This window comes from Dromiciops gliroides, chromosome 1, assembly GCF_019393635.1.
Source record: "Dromiciops gliroides isolate mDroGli1 chromosome 1, mDroGli1.pri, whole genome shotgun sequence".
NCBI classification, from domain to species: Eukaryota; Metazoa; Chordata; class Mammalia; order Microbiotheria; family Microbiotheriidae; genus Dromiciops; species Dromiciops gliroides.
The window spans coordinates 14,815,901-14,834,775 of NC_057861.1; the positions used below are offsets into that span (position 1 = coordinate 14,815,901).

General features: G+C 44.4%; 1 protein-coding gene across 3 annotated transcripts in view; it reads right to left on the bottom strand.

Annotated features, from left to right (window-relative positions):
- The window catches only part of GRK3 (G protein-coupled receptor kinase 3), a 185,321-nt gene that overhangs the window by 57,053 nt on the left and 109,393 nt on the right, over window positions 1-18,875 (bottom strand). For all 3 annotated transcript variants that reach the window (XM_043979152.1, XM_043979151.1, XM_043979153.1), the window contains 5 exons: window positions 18,024-18,115; window positions 16,624-16,723; window positions 9,338-9,416; window positions 5,674-5,804; window positions 3,482-3,576 (listed from right to left, as the gene is read on the bottom strand). In XM_043979152.1, coding sequence (XP_043835087.1) covers window positions 3,482-3,576; window positions 5,674-5,804; window positions 9,338-9,416; window positions 16,624-16,723; window positions 18,024-18,115 — 497 coding nt within the window. The remainder of the gene's footprint in view (window positions 1-3,481; window positions 3,577-5,673; window positions 5,805-9,337; window positions 9,417-16,623; window positions 16,724-18,023; window positions 18,116-18,875) is intronic.

The window sequence follows — 18,875 nt, forward strand, 5'->3', positions numbered from 1 at the left end:
CACCCCTCAGAGCCTCTAATTCTAGGGCTAAAGCGGGTGAAACTATTTCAGGACAGAGAAAACCAGCTCCTGCAGGCAACCCAACGATCTTGTTTCCTCAGCACGCAGTTAATGAAAGACCTGCCCCCCACCCACTGGGGACCCTCTGCCCCCTGGCTGCTCCTCGCTACCTCTGCCTTCATCACCTGCTTTCAGGTTTAGGCCACAGTCCTAAAAGAGTATTTGGAAAGGGTGGCCTGAGCCCAGGAATGGAAAGTCACTTACGAAGGCCTCTGGACGGGCGAAGCATGGAACTGCATGACGTGAGATGGCATGACCTGAACCAGAGCTTTCTACTCATTGCTAAAGCAAGCTCCTGTGCTGACTAGTCATTTACCATCAGCTCCACTCCCAAGCTTTCTTTTTATTGTCAAATGTCACTCCAACATCATCAGCCCTTGGTTTTACCATGATTCCCCAAAGTATCATCAAACAGCCGGAAATCTCCAGGCAGGAACTCTTCACTGAGGGAACAGAGACACAATTCTGTCACTACACCTGTCCCTCTGAAAGGTTTCAGCAGGAGAAACAGACTCCAAGGTGGCTGTAGTCTACGTGTAAGTCTTCATGCAGGACCAATAGCTGATTTTGGAATTTGTGTTCGGTTATTTTTCAGTCGTGTCTGTTTCCTTGTGAGCTCATTTGGGGTTTTCTTGGCAAAGATGCTGGAAGGGTTTGCCATTTCCTTCTCCAGTTCATTTGACAGATGAGGAAATTAAGGCAAGCAGGGTTAAATGACTTGCCCAGAATCACACAGCTAGTGTCTGAGGCCAGATTTGAACTCAGGTCTTCCAGACTCCAAGCCTGGCATTCTATCCACTGTGACACCTATTTTAAAATAAAGGACTTCATTTGCTCAATATTTTCATTGCTTTGTATGTTATTTTTCAGCCAACTGATTCACTGAAAATTGCCATTAAATCAAGCCAACCAACTGCCCCAATTTTAAAGTAGTACTTAAGGTAGGTACAATTATGTGCTCTTGAAATCAGGAGAGGAAAACCAGTCATGCTTTTAGGATATTAATCTGCCTCTTAAAAGGGATGTCTATCAAGTGAGGAGTAGATGTGTCACTTCAACTGAACAAACTATTTCATCCCCTGGAATTAATCACTTTTAGAGGGTCATTAACACTCTCTGGGCCTACGGTAATATGATTATAAGCACACAAAATTGGAAAAATTCTATCAGATAACTCTAGTCTAAAAAAGCCAAGTCAAACTGAGAATTCTAATGACCTTCCTGGTCATAATGTAGCCCCAGTAATCAGAAAATCCTCTCGAAAAGCCAACATGGTTTTCACCACAGGCTAGGTTCTCCAGGAGGTGGGGCTGCTTGTAGACATTATCCTACTGCATTCAGATGTAGTGACGGGGCTGTAGGGATGGCTGAGAGGCCACCATGCCAGGAGGCTCTGCTTCCTCCTATTATTCCTCCTGGCTTCCTGAGGGTCTCCCTGAAACCCCCACTCCTGCCAGCAGCCTTCCCCAGGCCCTCTAAACCTTGGGCCCAGGCTCTTCTCTCTAGGAGGGACCCCAGTTATCCTGCCTCCATCTTGTTTGTACACAGTTGTTTGCAGGTTGGATGAAAGGAAAGGACTCAGGATGAGTCCCCATTAGCCTCTCACTCCTTGAGAGCCTTGCTTTGTGGCTCTATGCTGGGCACACAGCAAGGGCCTAATAAGTGCAGCTGACTGGATGGCATCCAAAGCCTTTCTCAGCCTATCTCCAAAGTCCCTTCTTGTCTTATTACATGTATACACCTACACCTCAGGCACTCTGCGCTGCAGCCAACACCCCCCCACACACAACATACCATCCCCCTTGGTCTTGTCACTGACTCACCCAAGTCTCAGCTGAGGCCCAGGAGGCTACTGGTTTCCCAGCAACCAATGTCTCCTATGGAAAGTAGCATGTGTTTTGTATGTGCTCTACATACACTTATATGTACATACACTGTCTCCTCAGCAAAGTACCAGAAGCCTCTTGAAGGATGAGAACTGTTCCTTTTTTTTTTTTTTTGGTGAGGAAATTGGGGTTAAGTGACTTGCCCAGGGTCACACAGCTAGTAAGTGTTAAGTGTCTATGGCCAGATTTGAACTCAAGTCCTCCTGAATCCAGGGCCGGTGCTCTATCCACTTCGCCATCTAGCTGCCCCGAGAACTATTTCTTAATCTGTATTCCTAGTGACCGTCCTGGTGCCCTACACATGCAAGGTGATGAAAAACACTCGGTGACTGATGAACTGAATTGCCCAACATCATGGAGCTATTCGATGTCTTGGTCAGAATTTGAACCCAAGTCTTCTGGACTCTAAGTCTATCACTCTACCCAGGGTCCCACACTGTCTCTCATGAATAACAACCCCCATAACTGATATTCATGTCATCTCACTGAAGCTCCTCAAAGACCCTGAGAAGTGTATATATACACACACACAGATTCGGGTGTTCCTTCATGCCAAAGAAATCCAAACCAGTCACAAGTTACTTTATGCTCCTGCTTTCTAACACACAGAGAACTAAGAGTCAAAAATCAGTCTGAAGGAGGGAATGGGTTCTGGAGCAATATGGCACCACTCCCTGTAAGCCAGAACAAACAGGCACTGCTGCCATTGGACAGCATGGCCATGCCACGCACACGCACACACTCTCTCTCTCTCTCTCTCTCTCTCTCTCTCTGGATGGATGGATGGAGGTGTGAACAAAACAGCGTCCTCCCTCCTTTCTCATTTAACTCACTGGCCTGCAAACAAAAGAGGCCTGTTGGCTTAAGGAAGGTAGAATTTAACAGATTATAACGGCCTGTGGGTCTGGGGTTCACCATATTTATACCCTTCCAAAAAGGAAAAGGAAATACCACCAAGATCCAGTAAAACTCCGTGCTACGGCGGGTATTTATTTCCCTCTCAGCTTACCCAGATCCAGTAATGCTGGGTGTGCTCCCTATGCACAGAGATCCTTGACTCTGCAGGTATGGGCACTCCCTTCACCAAAGCATGTTACAACCAAGCCAAACACAAACAATGACAAAACTAGCAAGCTTCTACGGAGCAGCCATTCTGGGCTACACTAGGGGAAGACCTTAGGAGACAGTTTTCCTGAACTATTATGGCCTAAAAAACCCCTTCCCCTGGTGGCCTAACAGCTGGGGATAAGCTTAACTCCCAGGCACCTAGTTAGTCCATCCCCAAACCCATCTTCAAAATCTCGAGTTTTAGTAAAACACATTTCTCTTAGATACAAAAGAGAACCTATAATAATAATAATAATAATAATAATAATAATAATAATAATAATAATAATAACTCTACCCTGAGCCAAGGTTATAACATTTTAAAAATTATATAATGGTACAAGTAAACAAAAAGCAAAGTTGAAATTCCATTGTAGGAAAGCATGATTTGTCATTGATAACAGAGCAGATGAGTCTGTAATACTTACACACTAGCGTGCGGTTTCTTTTTGGAAAAATCGCAGGCAAGGCCAAGATCTGATATCCTCACGTGTCCATATTCATCCAAAAGGATATTTGCAGGCTAGACACAAACACAGAAAGCAACACTCACACACCCTTGCCGGCTTTGGGAGCTTATCGTGCGGCTACAGCACCTACCGTGCACTCACGACTGGGTTCACGGTGCTGTCAGACTTATGTTCCCCAGACTGCCACTAGAACTCAAAACATCCTGAAAAGGATGAAGAGAAGGGCTACTCCTGCCAGTCAGAAGGTGCCTTCCTCCCTCAGGTCTCACACCTGGAGGGAAATCCAAACAAGGGCCAGCACTTATAGAGCAAGTCAAATTCTACAAAGGACTCACCAGACATCCTGTCTTGAGCCTGAGCCCCACAAAAGCGTGTAGGGAATGGAACAGGGGCATCACCTTATCCCCATTGTCCAGATGGGGGCCTTGAGATGAAGTGACTTATTCATGGCTATAATGCTAACAAAATGATGGAGGCAGAAGCTGAAGTCTTGTAGGATCTCTGCCTCAATGGGTCCCAAATGCTTCACCACAACAAACTATGTTTGTTGAAATTACTTCAGAAGATAAAATGGCCCATAACATATATCACCTTTATCTGATGGCTTATCACCATGGGGAGGGAGAGGAGGAGAGATAACAATTGGAACTCAAAATTTAAAATAAAAAGGTTTATTTGGGGGCAGCTAGGTGGAGCAGTGGATAAAGCACCGGCCCTGGATTCAGGAGGACCTGAGTTTAAATCCGGCCTCAGCCACTTGACACTTACTAGCTGTGTGACCCTGGGCAATTCACTTAACCCCCCACTATCCTGCCCCCCCAAAAAAATTATTCTTTTTTTTAAAAGTGCCACGAGGGGAAAGTAGATCCCGGTGAACAAGGCAGGCCCATCTGGCCCAGCATCTGGCCCAGACCCAAGGGTCCTTTGGCAGGCAGCCAGAGGAAATGTCGGGAGTCTGAGGACCCGAAGTAGTGCCCAGCTCTGCCACTTACAGAGGTCACTGCCCCACTCTGGGCCTCCTTCCCTCTTCTGGGACATGAGGGGACTCGAATACATGATCCATAAGGTCCCTTCTAGTTCCAATCATCTCCTATTTTTCATAGGCTTTCATTTCCTCCCTGGGCATAGCATCAATTTGGGGGGGGGGGGGTTAGGCTGGACAGGGAACAGAGTTTTTAGCTGGACAGGGAACAGAGTTTTTAACTCTCAAGGGTCAATAAACCCGCTCTTCTTTGCAAATAATACAGCAAAAGCCTCCTGACAGGGATGTTATACCCGGCACCTAAGAAACGTTAAAGAAAGAATATTACAGAGCAAAGGACCCTAGACTGTGCCTTTGTTCTAAACTAAGCCCAAGATGTTGGTTTAGCAGTCACTCATTAATCTATCCTCAACTAACTTACTGGAACAAATAGTCAAGCAAAATGCTGACTGGCTTTCTGGTGATAAAGGGACATACTAATGTAAAATTAAACCATAATTAATGACTGAAAATAAACCGTCTCTCTCTTCCACACAGAATTACAGCTGGGATGAGGAGTTGTCTTCTAGGAATCAGCTATTTCCCATGCCACAAGAATAATATTGTATGATTACAAAAAATGGGGCATGAATAATTCTTAGTATTTACAACAAAATTTGAATACAAATTGATTAACTCAAGCTCCTTCTCAAAGTCTTCAAAACCAAAAAAGTAAAATATGTCTACTCAATACCTGTTAGGGATTTAAATGAGAAAAACAGACTCTTTAGTAAGAAGGGACTGCTCACAGGTCCAGCAAAAGCCCTTCCTTTGAAGGAAGAGAAAATGGAGGTTCAGAAAGTAGTGATCACTAGGTCAAAGTCAAACACACAGCACAACGCCTGTGATGCTGCGTCCCACACAAGGGCTCTGGTCCCATGCCACACTGACTGTGTCTGGCAAGGGCACGTGGGAATGAAGTGCATCTGTTGCCACTGGAATGTTCTCTTCAGAACATCACCAACAAACACATTTCCACATGTGGCAATGCACAAGGAGAACTCCCAAGGCCATCCCTGCCCGGTGAATCTGATTAGTGCTACTGGCATAGAAACCTTGGGCACGGAGAAAAGTCGGCATCAAGCTCCAAACATCCAAGTAGACGAAATCAGATTTTTTAAACAATTACCTTCAAATCTCTGTAAACCACAAAGCGGTTGTGCATGTGCTCTAAGCCCAGGATGATTTCGGCAGCATAGAACTTCATTTCCTTTTCAGAAAACACCCCGTGCTGAGAGAGGTGATAGTGCAAATCTCCCCCTAAAATCAGAGGCAGAATTTCACTCAAAGGGCTTGGATTTAGAGGAAGTAAAGTAGCCATTAATTAGCCTAACTGATCCTCGCCAACCTGTGCCTTTCTAAGCATGAGAAGCATCCACTTGAAAATGCTTCTTAAAAAGAGAATCAATCAACCATCCAGTCAAGAAGGGCTTCTTGGCCACATGCCAGGCACTGAGCCCTGGGGATACAGAAACCAAAAGGAAACATCCCCTGCCCATCTGGAGATTACACTCTATCTGAAGAAACAGCAGGACAGACCTGAGTGCAGACAAAATATATACATCAATGGGAGGGCATCTGATAGGGCAGGCACTGAATAGTCCATAGGTCTCCTGGAGGAAGGGCACTGAAGCTGAGCTCTGAGAAAGCCCCCTCAGGCCCAGGGGACAGCCCAGACAAAGACGTGGAAACGAGCAAAGTGAAAATCCAGCTGTACGTTTGAGGGGTCCCTTCAGAGTTACAAAGAGAGGGTTAAAACGAGAAAACTGTCTTTATGGGGACTGAGAAAAACTGAAGTCAACCCTAATACAAACTAGATAAACTAGATTTACTATTTACAGACTGACAGTGGAATAAATGTTACCATCATACGCCTGACTCAATTATATTGTTTTGGTTATTTCACTCCACTTTAACAACTAAATGATGTTACGTGACATTCCAATAGATTAGCTGTTATGGCAGACCAAAAATAAAAATCAATTAATATTATCTCGCATTATAGAGACTAAGTATGAGAATGACCAGGTTTGGGGTTTTTTTAATTAAACTTTTTTTTTTTTTTTGGTGAGGCAATTGGGGTTAAGTAACTTGCCCAGGGTCACACAGCTAGTAAGTGTTAAGTGTCTGAGGCTGGATTTGAACTCAGGTCCTCCTGAATCCAGGGCCGGTGCTCTATCCACTGTGCCACCTAGCTGCCCCTGAGAATGCCCAGGTTTAAGAAAAAGAAAGCTCACAGAAACAACAAAATCATTCTTCTGGCTGACTTACAGGAATTAATATGTGTTCATTTCAGTGACTTTATTTGACAAATTACTTTTCTTCTCCACTCCTTTTTCACATCAAAACATATATTTTCTATTTTGAAAAACCTAGTCACCCCCTCAACTGACATTACAAAAAAAAAAAAATTCCAATTTCTTTCACTGGTTTCAGGTCCCACCTCCCTCTTCTGAATATCTGGCTGATGAAATCCCTAGTTGAAGTCAAGCTCTTGGTTGCACACCACTCCATTGTTTGATCAACCCTGAGGTCCACAGCTGGCCACACTCCTTCCTTTGTCATAGCTCTCCTTTGTTCTGTCTTCTTCTGCACACTTACCAAACTACCCCAGACCTTTGGGGTAGGCTCCTTTCCCCTTCCCTCCCCTCAAAATTCAATGCCTTGATACAAACAGGAGGGAGTTTTGTTTTGATGTATCTCTGTATCCCCAGTGCCTCATACATAGTATGCACCAAGGCTGTTTGGTGAATCGAACAGTCCAGATACAATAAACCATTAATAAACATGCACAGGTTCTTTAGTTTCACTGCATCTTCTGCCGAGGTGGAAACCTTCCTTAAGGGATAACCTTTCTTTCTAGGCCATCTGATGAGTTGGATCAATAAGCCTATTGGCCTTTTGGTCATCTCTGTCTCATGGACTGCATTCTGAGTCAATCTCCATGCTCAGCCCCAACATGAGATGAGCAGGAGAAATGGACACTACTGAGAGATAACAAGTGGGTTTCCAAGCATCTCTCATATTAGTTGGGTTTTTCTGGTCATTTGTCTTTTGGACCAACGAGCTGAGTGCCAAGAACAAAAACGAACTGATGTTTTCACTCAAGTGGGTTCATATCATCAGTGTTTTACTGGGTATAATTTTACAAAAATCATTTCCCAATGTTCGCTTACTGGAGTGGGGAGAGGAGTGAAGAGACAAGGTTAAAATGTGCTACTTTATCTAAATTTGGAGACTCAAGGTAGCACAGAATAGTGGATTTGGAATAGGACCTCCTGGTTTCAAATGTCACCTCAAACTTATTTACAAGCTGTGTGACCCCAGGTAAGTCACTTAAGTTGTCTGTCTCATTTTCCTCTTCTGTAAAATGAGCTGGTTGGACCTGATGACTTCTTTTTTTTTTTTTTTTAATTTTTATTTTATTTTATTTTTAGTGAGGCAATTGGGGTTAAGTGACTTGCCCAGGGTCACACAGCTAGTAAGTGTTAAGTGTCTGAGGCCGGATTTGAACTCAGGTACTCCTGACTCCAGGGCCGGTGCTCTATCCACTGCGCCACCTAGCTGCCCCAGGACCTGATGACTTCTAAGGTCTCTGCCCGCCATCATTCTGTGAACTCCAATTCTGTGGCTGCTATTCTTTTAATACTAACTTCCTCATAGTCCCCCTCCTCCTCCCTATCCCATTAACTCCTCAGTTTCTGGTTTTGGCCCATCATCCACATCACCCCCCCAACCTGCATTAGCTCTCCTGGGCTTTAACTGTCATGTCTATGCAGGTGACCCCGGTGTCCAGAGATCCAGTCCTGGTCTTTCCCTGGGCTTCAGTCCTACATCACTATTTGCCTATTGGACATCCTGTAGACATCTCACACTCATCATGTCCAAAACTGAACTCCTGCTCTTTCCCCCTCAAACCTTCCTTTCCCAAACCTCCCTGTTACTGCCCAGGATACCACCATCCTTGCAGTCTCCCAGGTTTGTAACCTGAGCCTAATCCTGCTTACACACCCCAACTTGGAGTAGAGTCAATTGCCAAATCTTATTGTTTCTACCATCACACGATCTCTCCCAACAATTACTGCCTCAGTTCGGGTCTCCATCACCTCTCAGTTGGATTATTCCAGTAGCCTCCTCACTGGTCTCCCTGCCATCTTCCACACAGCTGCCAAAGCTATTTTTCTATAACTACAGATTTGATCACACCATTTCCAGACTCAATCAACTCCTGTGGCCCCACTGTTGCCTCTGGGATCAAACAGAAAGTCCTCCATCTGGCTTTTAAAGACATTTACAATCTGGCCTCCACTTCTTTCCCATGTCAATTGTGACTATTCCCTTTCCACACCCTGAGATCTGGCCATCCCCATCTTCTTCTTTCTGCTCCTCCTACATGAGAATCCTCTGTGCCTTTGCACTGCCCGCCCCCCCCCCCAAGTCTGGAGTGTTCTTGCTCCTCACCTCTGCCTCAGAAAGTCCCTCTTTGCCTTCAAGAAGCAGCTCCAGCCCCTCCACATCACCTGCTAGTGCCCTCCCTCCCAAACTACCTTGTTACGGAGATGCCTTGTATGAATCTGCACTGCTTCACCTCACACTGATGCTGCCTGTGTCATTATACATCCTCATCTCCTCCATGAAGGGAGGGAGTGTCGGAGTCTTTGTACTTGATATCCTCAGTGCCATGCCCAGTAGGGAACGATGCTGTGGACTGAAGGAGCCCAAAGTCCCTGAGAACTTCATGGTCCCCATTCCCAGGGCATCCCTGCCACACCCACACCTCCTGCCCTGCTTACCATTCATCAGGTCCAGGATGAAGCACAGCTTGTCAGGGGTATGGAAGGCATAGGTCATACACACAATGAAAGGGCAATCCTAAAGGGTTCAAAAGAGGCCAAAGGGTTAGCAAGAAGGAAACAAAGGAAGCTTAAAGAGAGTATCCAAAGGCATCTCCTGCCACCTTTCTTCCCCCACTATAAAGGTGCACGTGCCACAATCCCAGGGACTCCCAAGTGCTTTCCTCCAACTCTGGCATGGGGCATCAAGGCCCAGAGATCTGCCTCGGGACACATGGCCAAGAACTAGCAGAACTAGGACTGGAAGCCGAGTCTCCTGCCCCGAGATCCAATGTGCTTGCCTGTGCCTGACTGCCTGTTTTATGTGATTTGTGCCATGTCATGCCAAGGGAGCAGGAAGAACTATGAGGGGATATTTGAAAAGCTCCAGCATTTCTCTTCAAGTTTGGCAAATGGAGGCACAATGAGAATTCTACAGAAAAATATTTCACATCGACATACCCTCAAGCCCTTCGCCTGGCCTCGGCCAATAGGCCTTGGAGGCTTTACCGAAAACACGCACAGACCATCTCCCAGCTGGTCTTGTTCCTTTTTTAATACTTTTCACGCCCTGGGGCCAAACAGTTGGGTATTGTCAGCTTTTCTTTGCTGCTCCAGATAGTGGCACAGCTATCCAGCTGACTATCTCCTTCCTGATATGCAGACTTAGGATTACTGCACTGTCAATGCTCTGATTTTCAAACACTAAGGGTAATGATACAATTAAGCCATCATTTGATAAATGGATCACAAAAATTGTAAACCAGGCCCCAGGTACATACTGAAGGGGAGAATATCAACTGCCAAAAAACTGGGTGGGAATATTTAGCCTTGAATGCTGAAGGGTTCACAAATCATGGGACTGAGAGCTGAAGAGGAGCCTAGAGTTCAACTAACCCAATACTTGCGTTTTACAGATAGGGAAACTAAGGTCTAGAGAGATGAAGTGACATTGACAAGGTCACACAAGGAGAACGTTGCAGAGTCAAGATTTGAACACAGTGTGCCAGCCCCCAATCTACCAGATGAATGCCCAAAGTGGGCGGAATGATAGCTAGAGACATACATTTTGGGTGGAGAGAATCCCTCTGCTGCTACTATGAATGCGACATCTGCTGTGTATTCAAGAGTAATTAGGTTCCACTGAATCATTTATATCACAGCAAAAGATTAGAAGAAGGCTGTTGCTTTAATTTTCCAAGATGTTAATATGAAAGATATGGGAGGGAAAAAAAACCCTGCTAAGCTGGTAAGGAGCCAGTCATTTAAGTGAGCCCAGGAAAACAAAGATATGATCTAATTCATCAGCACTTCTCCCTCCCCAAATCCCACTGTCTACCTCAAGAAAATGTGAGCTCCTTAAGAGAGGATACCTCGGTTTGTCCTTATAAATCCAGTGCCTACAAAAGTACTTGGCACCAGCCAGACACTAAATACATGCTCTTAGATTCATTAAAGAAAGCATATTTAAGGGCTCACTCATTTTTAAACATAGGAAATACATTTTTAAAACTGCCAGTTTAAAAGGTAAGTACCCGAGGAGGAGGAGGAGGAGAAGGAAAAGGAGAGGGAGGAAGAAGAGAAGGAGGGAGGAAGGGGGAAGTCAAGGAGGGTAATCACTTTTAGGTAGAATAGCACAGCTTTTTCTGGTGACAAAGAATTCAAAGTTGAGGAGATTCCCAATATTTGGGGAATGGCTGAACAAACGGTGGCATGTGATTATGATGGAATACTATTGTGCTATAAGAGCAGGATTCTCTCAGAATAACCTGGAGAGACTTACATGATACAAAGTGAAATGTACTATGCACAAAGTAACAGCAATATTGTAAGGTGATCAGCTGTGAATGACTTGGCTATTTTCAGCCAATGATCCAAGACAACTCTGAAGAACTTATGATGAAAAATGCTATCCATCCCCAGAGAAAGAACTGAATAGATAGAAATTAGAACTCAAAACTTTAAATTAAAATGTTTATTATCATTAAAAATATAATAAAATACCTACCAAAAAAAGACTAAATGATGAACTATATTCACAACCACGTGAAAAAATGCTCTAAATAGGGGCAGCTAGGTGGCGCAGTGGTTAAAGCACCGGCCCTGGAGTCAGGAGTACCTGAGTTCAAATCCGACCTCAGACACTTAACACTTACTAGCTGTGTGACCCTGGGCAAGTCACTTAACCCCAATTACCTCAAAAAAAAAAAAAAAGCTCTAAATGACTAATAAGAGAAATGCACACCAAAACGACCCTCAGAGGTTTTATCTCATACTCTACAAGTAGCTAAAATGTCTTTTGACTCAGGGACTACATCACTGGACTTATACTCTAAGGAAGCCAATGATGAGAATAAAGTCCCCATATACTCCAAAATATTTATAGAAGCACTTTTTGTGATAACTAAGAACCAGAAACAAAGTAGATGCCCATCCCCTGGGGAATGCTTAAACTAACTGTGGTACATAATTATAACGAAATATTACTGTGCTGTACTGGGCAACTAGGCTGTCCAGTGGATAAAGCACCGGGCCTAGAGTCAGCAAGACCTGAGTTCAAATGTGACCTTATTAGCTGTGTCATCCTGGGCAAGTCATTTAACCCAGTTTGCCTCAGTTTCCTCATCTGTAAAATGAGCTGGGGAAGAAAATGGCAAACCACTCCAGAATCTTTGCCAAAAAAAAAAAAAAAAACCCATGAAGAGGGGCAGCTAGGTGGCACAGTGGATAGAGCACTGGTCCTGGATTCAGGAGGACCTGAGTTCAAATCCGGCCTCAGACACTTAACAATTACTAGCTGTGTGACCCTGGGTAAGTCACTTAATCTAACCCTAATTGCCTCACAATAAATAGATAGATAGATAAATAAATAAATGAATGAATGAATGAATGAATGAATAAAAACCATGGAGCGTGAAACACTACTGAAATGACAGAATAATAAGAAATGATGTGTGTGATGAATATGGAGAAGCCTGGAAAGATCCGTATGAACTGATGCAGACTGAAGTTGGCAGAGCCAAGGAAACAACATGCACAGTGATGACAACAATGAATGGAACGAACAGAGTAACACTATTATAAATATCCAGCAGGACTTCAGTGAGGAGACTGAAGGCACCCTCAACCTCTGCCTTCATGGAGGTGGAGAAGTCCACAGGTGCCACATTTTGCACGTGTTTTCAGATGTTTTCAACGTATCAATCAGCTGTGCTGATTTTTTCCTATCTTAAAAAATACTACTTACCAGATGAAATGGATCAGGGAGGGGAGGGATACTTAAGTTAACTATATTGATAAACAGAAAATACCAAGAAAAACTTATTTTAAAAAAGACTGCATGATCTCCCCAAAGCCAAACAGCACAGAAAGTGCAGAAAGAATGAAGGGCCTGGATGACAGTCTGGAATGGGAAGCCTATTCTTCTGCCTTCCTGTCCAGGGAATTATCGCAGAAGCTGAAGTAAAGCATTAGGAAGGAAAGTCTCAGGAGTCCCGGCCAGGAGTATGATGTCCTGGTGTTAGATACAGGACCAGAAGCAAGTTCCTTTGTCTCACTGGGCCAGGGCTTGGCTACATGGCAACCAAGGGGACGTCCCACTCTGCCTCTGGGGTGTCTGCCTCAATTCAGGGCTTTCAGAAGAAGTATTCTAGATCATAGTACATCACACTACTCTACCTGTTCTTTAACTTTTGCCTTTAACTTGTTGGCAAAATAGTTTTAACTAGTTTGCCTTTAACTTGTTGGCAAAACAGTTCACATATTAATATATTTTTGGATCATTCCCATACTGCTTCCAATCATTTTAGGTACATTGATGGTAAAAATGAAAACTTGAGCCCAAGCATTTTAATTATAGCTATCACCACAACAAAGGAAGATTTATAAATTCAATGCAAAAATTATTTTAGGGAAATTTTTATAGCTATAATTTCCCTTGCTCAAACAGTGGCTACAAACAGTTGCTTTCATTTATGTATTTTTCAAGCATTTATTATCTCTCCCTCCCACTTTCCTCCTCCCACTGAATAGTTAAAAAAAGAAAAAGGGAACCCTCTGAATAAATATGCAGTATCTGATAAAAACAAATCATGGCTCTGATAGAATATCAGAAGCAAATTTCCATTTCATTTTATTAAAGATGCAAGGAAAAAGAGAACTTCCCAGCAAGGTTCCATGATAGAATTCAGCAAATCCCCCAAGAGTCACATCCAAACCTAGTTAAATTCAAATCGCTGGGTTTATGCTGATCTAACATCTCCCCAAGTAATTGGGGAAAAAAGTATAAACTTCAATTACCCAAAAAAACCTTGTAGAAAAATAATGAGAAGGAAGGAGTCAATTTTCTAAGTCATCTTAGGCTACATTAAAAAAAAAATACCTATTTCATGGGCCACAAGGAAATTACTGGTTACAAATTCCTCAAGTACATTCAGACTTTTCTTCTGAACAAGTCTCAAAGGTACGTGTAAGGCCCACTGTCTGTGGTCATGATTCGACAGAATAAACAGAAGAGAAGCTTTATCTTTGCTCAGTCAGCAGAAAGGGAAATGATTATGCTATGGAATACTCAGCTCGAATCTCAATCGTGAGATTGTGAGCAGGCATCACTTACCTTCAAATTAATTTCTATAAATTTGTTTTTGGGGTTCTTGTTTTGTTGGGGTTTTTTTGCAGGGCAATGAGGATTAAGTGACTTGCCCAGAGTCACACAGCTAGTAAGTGTCAAGTGTCTGAGGCCGGATTTGAACTCAGGTCCTCCTGACTCCAGGGCCGGTGCTTTATCCACTGCGCCACCTAGCTGCCCCCTGATGTTGTTTTTAAAGAAGCTGACTCCTTTCCAACAAGGCTGTTGAACCAGTGATCCTAACCAAAGGCTTTCTGAGTCGGCTTGAATCATTATGCTGTACACTACAGTCACTGGAAGAGCAAGAGAATTAAGGGAATTCTGGTATGTTGCTCTGGATGAGGCAAACTTAGAATTTGAATTCTGACCCAAATACTGACCAGAACCTATTACGTGTTTTTGTATTTGCCAGCCTTCTGACACTCGACCCACCTAGAAGACAGCCTCCAAACCAGGGAATAAACGCTTCCCAGGCTTCCCCAAGGCCTCTCAATGGCTGCTCCACAAGGAAGGAACAGCACGATCCATTAGGCCAGATGCGGCCCATTCATCACTTGGTGTAAAAAGAAGGTGCCTGATTTCAGCAGCCGTGTGTGACCAGCACCCCAAGGGGCAGCACAGAGAGAGGCTTCCTCCAGGTAAGCAGACTTGGGCTCCCCTTTTCCCCTGACGTGCATTACATGACCCTGGGCAAGGGTCCCAGGCAACTCCACGTGACTCTCAGTTGAAGGAGAGAGGCCAGTGTGTGTGGCCAAGGGAGTTTCCTTGACCTTTCAGGTCTGGACCAAAAAGAAACAAACTAAACAAAACCTGGCCTGGCTGCTTGCTACAGGTAACAATCAATTCACGCAGGTGACAAAGAATTCAGGACAGTGGGGGTCAGTGACTCTGCCAGAATCAGTCTCACAGACAGGCATGAGAGATGAAGAGCATAAACCAAGGAAGAAGGAAAAAGCCCTAGCAGACAAGCAGAGACACAGAGACAGCTCAGGTCACCAAGTGCAGAAGCAAAAACAGCTCCAGTGACCAGAATAAGCCAAGGGGAGAAAGCTGCCGTTTGTAACCATGGCCTGGAATCAATAGCAACAACCAAAAAATGCCATTTGTTTACAAAGACAGAGAGGTCTCAGGAATTAAATTGTTTTTCCAACTAAAGTTGTTCACATTTAAATAGTACTGATACTTAAAGAGATTTTTCACTTTTCTGGAAAATTCCTTCAGTTAAAATGCTTTATTCTCCAGTGCTAAAAGATAAAAGGCCAACTTCATGACCAATGTCAGACTGGTTAAAATGTTATTATTACTAGCAATAATCATAATAAGCTAACACTTCGATGCTGTTTGCTATGAGCCAGGCATTGCACTGAGCATATTACAACCATTCTCTCATTTGATTCTCACAACAGCCCAGGGAGGGAGATGCTATTATTACACCCACTTTACAGATGAGGAGACTGACACAAACAGGCTACTAGGTGTGTGAGGTAAGATTTGAACTCAGGTCTCCCTGCCTCCAGGTCCAGGGCTAGCACCAGCAAGGTTTCCGACTCTGAGGTTTCTGACCCTCTGATAGGTGAAAAGATTTACCTCACCATCTCACACACACACACACACACACACACACACTGGCCAGGTAGGGTCTGTTGTTGCCCCATTGTCTAGTATTCGTTCTGTTCCATCCTCCCAGCTGCCCCTGTTGTTGAGGACAACCTGAAGAAAGTTGTTCCATATCTCTGCCACTTGGCTTCTCCCACTGTCAAAAGAGGTTAATCTTAAGAATCTCTAAGGTTGGAAGGCAGCTAGGTGGCGCAGTGGATAAAGCACCAGCCCTGGATTCAGAAAGACCTGAGTTCAAATCCGGCCTCGGACACTTGACACTTACTAGCTGTGTGACCCTGGGCAAGTCACTTAACCTTCATTGCCTCACCCCCCCCCTCAAAAAAAAAGAATCTCTAAGGTCCCTTCTAACTGTAAAAAGCTGCTGGCTCTGGTACAAATGAAAAAGAGGCAGAGACAGCAGGTGGGGGGGGGGCATCCTAAAGCTCCATAAATTGATTTTCTAGCTTCTCTTCTGAGTAAACTTCCAGACCCATGAAGGAAACTCATCAAAATCTCACAATAATCACTAAGCTACTCAAAATCGGTTCCCATATTGCTATGGTTGAAGCCAAAATGATCAAAAAGGTAAGCTTCAAAGAGTAATCAAAACCAATTATTAATGGAATGTTGTTGTGTTCTATGAAACAGTGAGTATGAAGATTTCAAATAAATGTAGGAATATTTGTAGGAACTGATACAAAATAAAGGAAGGAGAACCAGGACATCAGTTTAGACAATGAATCCCAAGATGATCAATGGAATGGAAAATCCACATGAAAGTTATCAGAAGTGACTCAAGGTCCAAAGGAGAAGCCAGCCCCTCATGTTATGCAGGGAAGAGGAGGTGGCCCTGGGAGGAGACAGGAGAGCTTTAAAGGGGGGGGGGAGCCAAAAAAAGAGACAATAATATTTTTAGCTGAGTTCACTGCAATGCAATAAACTCCAGCCATTGTCGTCTCTGTCTTATAATTAACTGTGCAGGAAGGAAGTGACCATCCCACGTTTGAAAAAGTGTACTTACCCCCGTACTGACGAGAGACAACATGATCCTCTCGTTTAAGGCCAAGGTTTCTCCTTGTTTCATCTTGATCCTCTTTTTATCTAAGCATTTCATTGCGTACCTAGAAACATAAATATTTCTGAATAATTTGCAGAGCCAAGCTCTCTTCCGACTAGCTGAGCACAATACTAAGTTTGGTTTGAGAAATACCTGAGATGATGACAGCTAAATAATACAAATGTAAATTCTTTTTTGTCTTTATTATATTAAGGAAATATTCTACTCATGAAACAAATTAACTCATTTTTAGACTAAAGATTTTTCCAGTCTATGAGGCTAAGTATTCTTGGTTTATGGAACAGAAAAGAGAACTCAGCTGGTAACCACAGCCACAAGGCCTAGCTGTAAGGAGTCTGTTGATGAATATTACACAAATACAGATGATCAGTATTAGCATCAGTAGAACAGTATCACTCATCCCCCACTTAGACCATTGCAATGAAGGCAGGGACTGAGATTAATCTAAACTTTACTGTCTTTCTCATCATGAGCACTGTACTCTGCACACAAAAGATCTTTAATATGGAATGCAGAAATGGTTGACCATGGAAAGGAGAAAAGTTGGGAGGAACTTCTTCTTTGTACTTGCTGATTGATCTATAGCTTTGTCCTGGCCCCTTTTCCTAGACAGTAATTCTCTAGGGGCAGGCAGGGCCTGTGTCATACCCAACTGTATTCTGATCATCCTTAATGCTTTATGCACCGGCTTCATCTAGTACATATCTGAAATGAACTGAGAACGCTGACTATTTAAAAGAAGGAAATCCTCTGGCTCCATTTCTAATGGTGCCCCAATTGGAAATTTAAGTACCAATTTCCGCTTCTTCCCATGGAACACTTATACTTCAGAATAACAACTTTATTAGTAAAGACCCAACCTTCTTAGAGTTACATGGCAGGGACCCTTTGGACTCACAGAGGGCCGGCCAGCCCTTCTGGGATCTGTGATTTTAACAGTTCAGCTACTCCCTCTGCTGGGGCAGATTCCCACCCCTAGGAGCACTTGGTGGATGTTGTGAGAGGGCTATTTCAAAAAGAAACCAGCTCCCTGCAACAGCCTACCACCTCTCTGCACAGGTTTGGTTGGCTGCCCATCAACAGGCCTGCAATCTGCCACTGGGCCCATACTGGAGAGGCCCGGCTAGAACTTGGATTGGGCATGGCTGGTGCTGGCCTTGACAACCCCAGTGATGAGGCATGAGAGGATTTCCTGAAGGTCTAGTGAAGATACTTGGGCAAAAATAATCTAACTTATAATGCAGAGAAGTTCTTTAGAAGTGAGAGGCTCGAGTCCAACAGTTCTCCTTTGCAGACCTTCTATGCTACTGAGTGTTGGAACTGAAGCCATTGAAAGAGCTTACATTTTTCCAGTGTCAGCTTTTCTGCAACCATATACTTCACCAAATCCTCCTCGGCCGATAATCCTGTGTACACTGAAATCATTCATGGTCAACTGTGAATTCAAAAATAACAGCATTTCATTTCACTTTATTTTTTCCCCAAGCTCTCACACAGAGTCACACTATCGTGAGTGGTCGCTCGCTCCGGCGCAGGGGGTTTCCGTCAGCCTCGCCGAGGGCCCCAAGCACTCCGATTCCCAAGTCCAAGGATGGAGAGACCTCCACATACTCCCCCTTCCTTTGCCTCTTGCAAAGTAAATGAAGCACAAGGAAAGGAGAAGCAAATGTGAAGACCACATAGTGCACGGTCACAGGAGCCCGGCTCGGGGGTCACAGGCCCCCCGAGGAAGGAAGGCCTCACGTGTGATGCTCAGGGACCTCCTAGTCGTTCCTTGGATTTCTGTCGGGAGGCTGGACAGTAATGAGGTCCCAGCTGCCGATAGGCCTGGGGGTAGCTGCCAGCTCTAGACCAGGGGCTTGGCTAACGCAGCCCCAGAAGTCCAGGGCTGAGCCTGTGCACAGCCACAGAGAAGAGACGAGCGCCTGCCTGGGCCTGCAGCTACTGGGGCCCACACAGCAGGGCAGCCCTTCTGGCCCTGGCACGAGATGGGGTAAAGGACGTGCCCAAGCTTCATCCAGGCTTGGGGAGATGAATTCTAAACTCAGACAAGGGGCCCAGACAAAGGATGCGCCCCTTGTACAACCCCAGAAAATTAACTCATTTTCTCCTAAGTAGGACTGTGCTGGCAAATCGAATCCTGGACAATACTGTATGGTAGCTGAGGCTCCAGGAAGACAGGGAGGGGCCCGGCA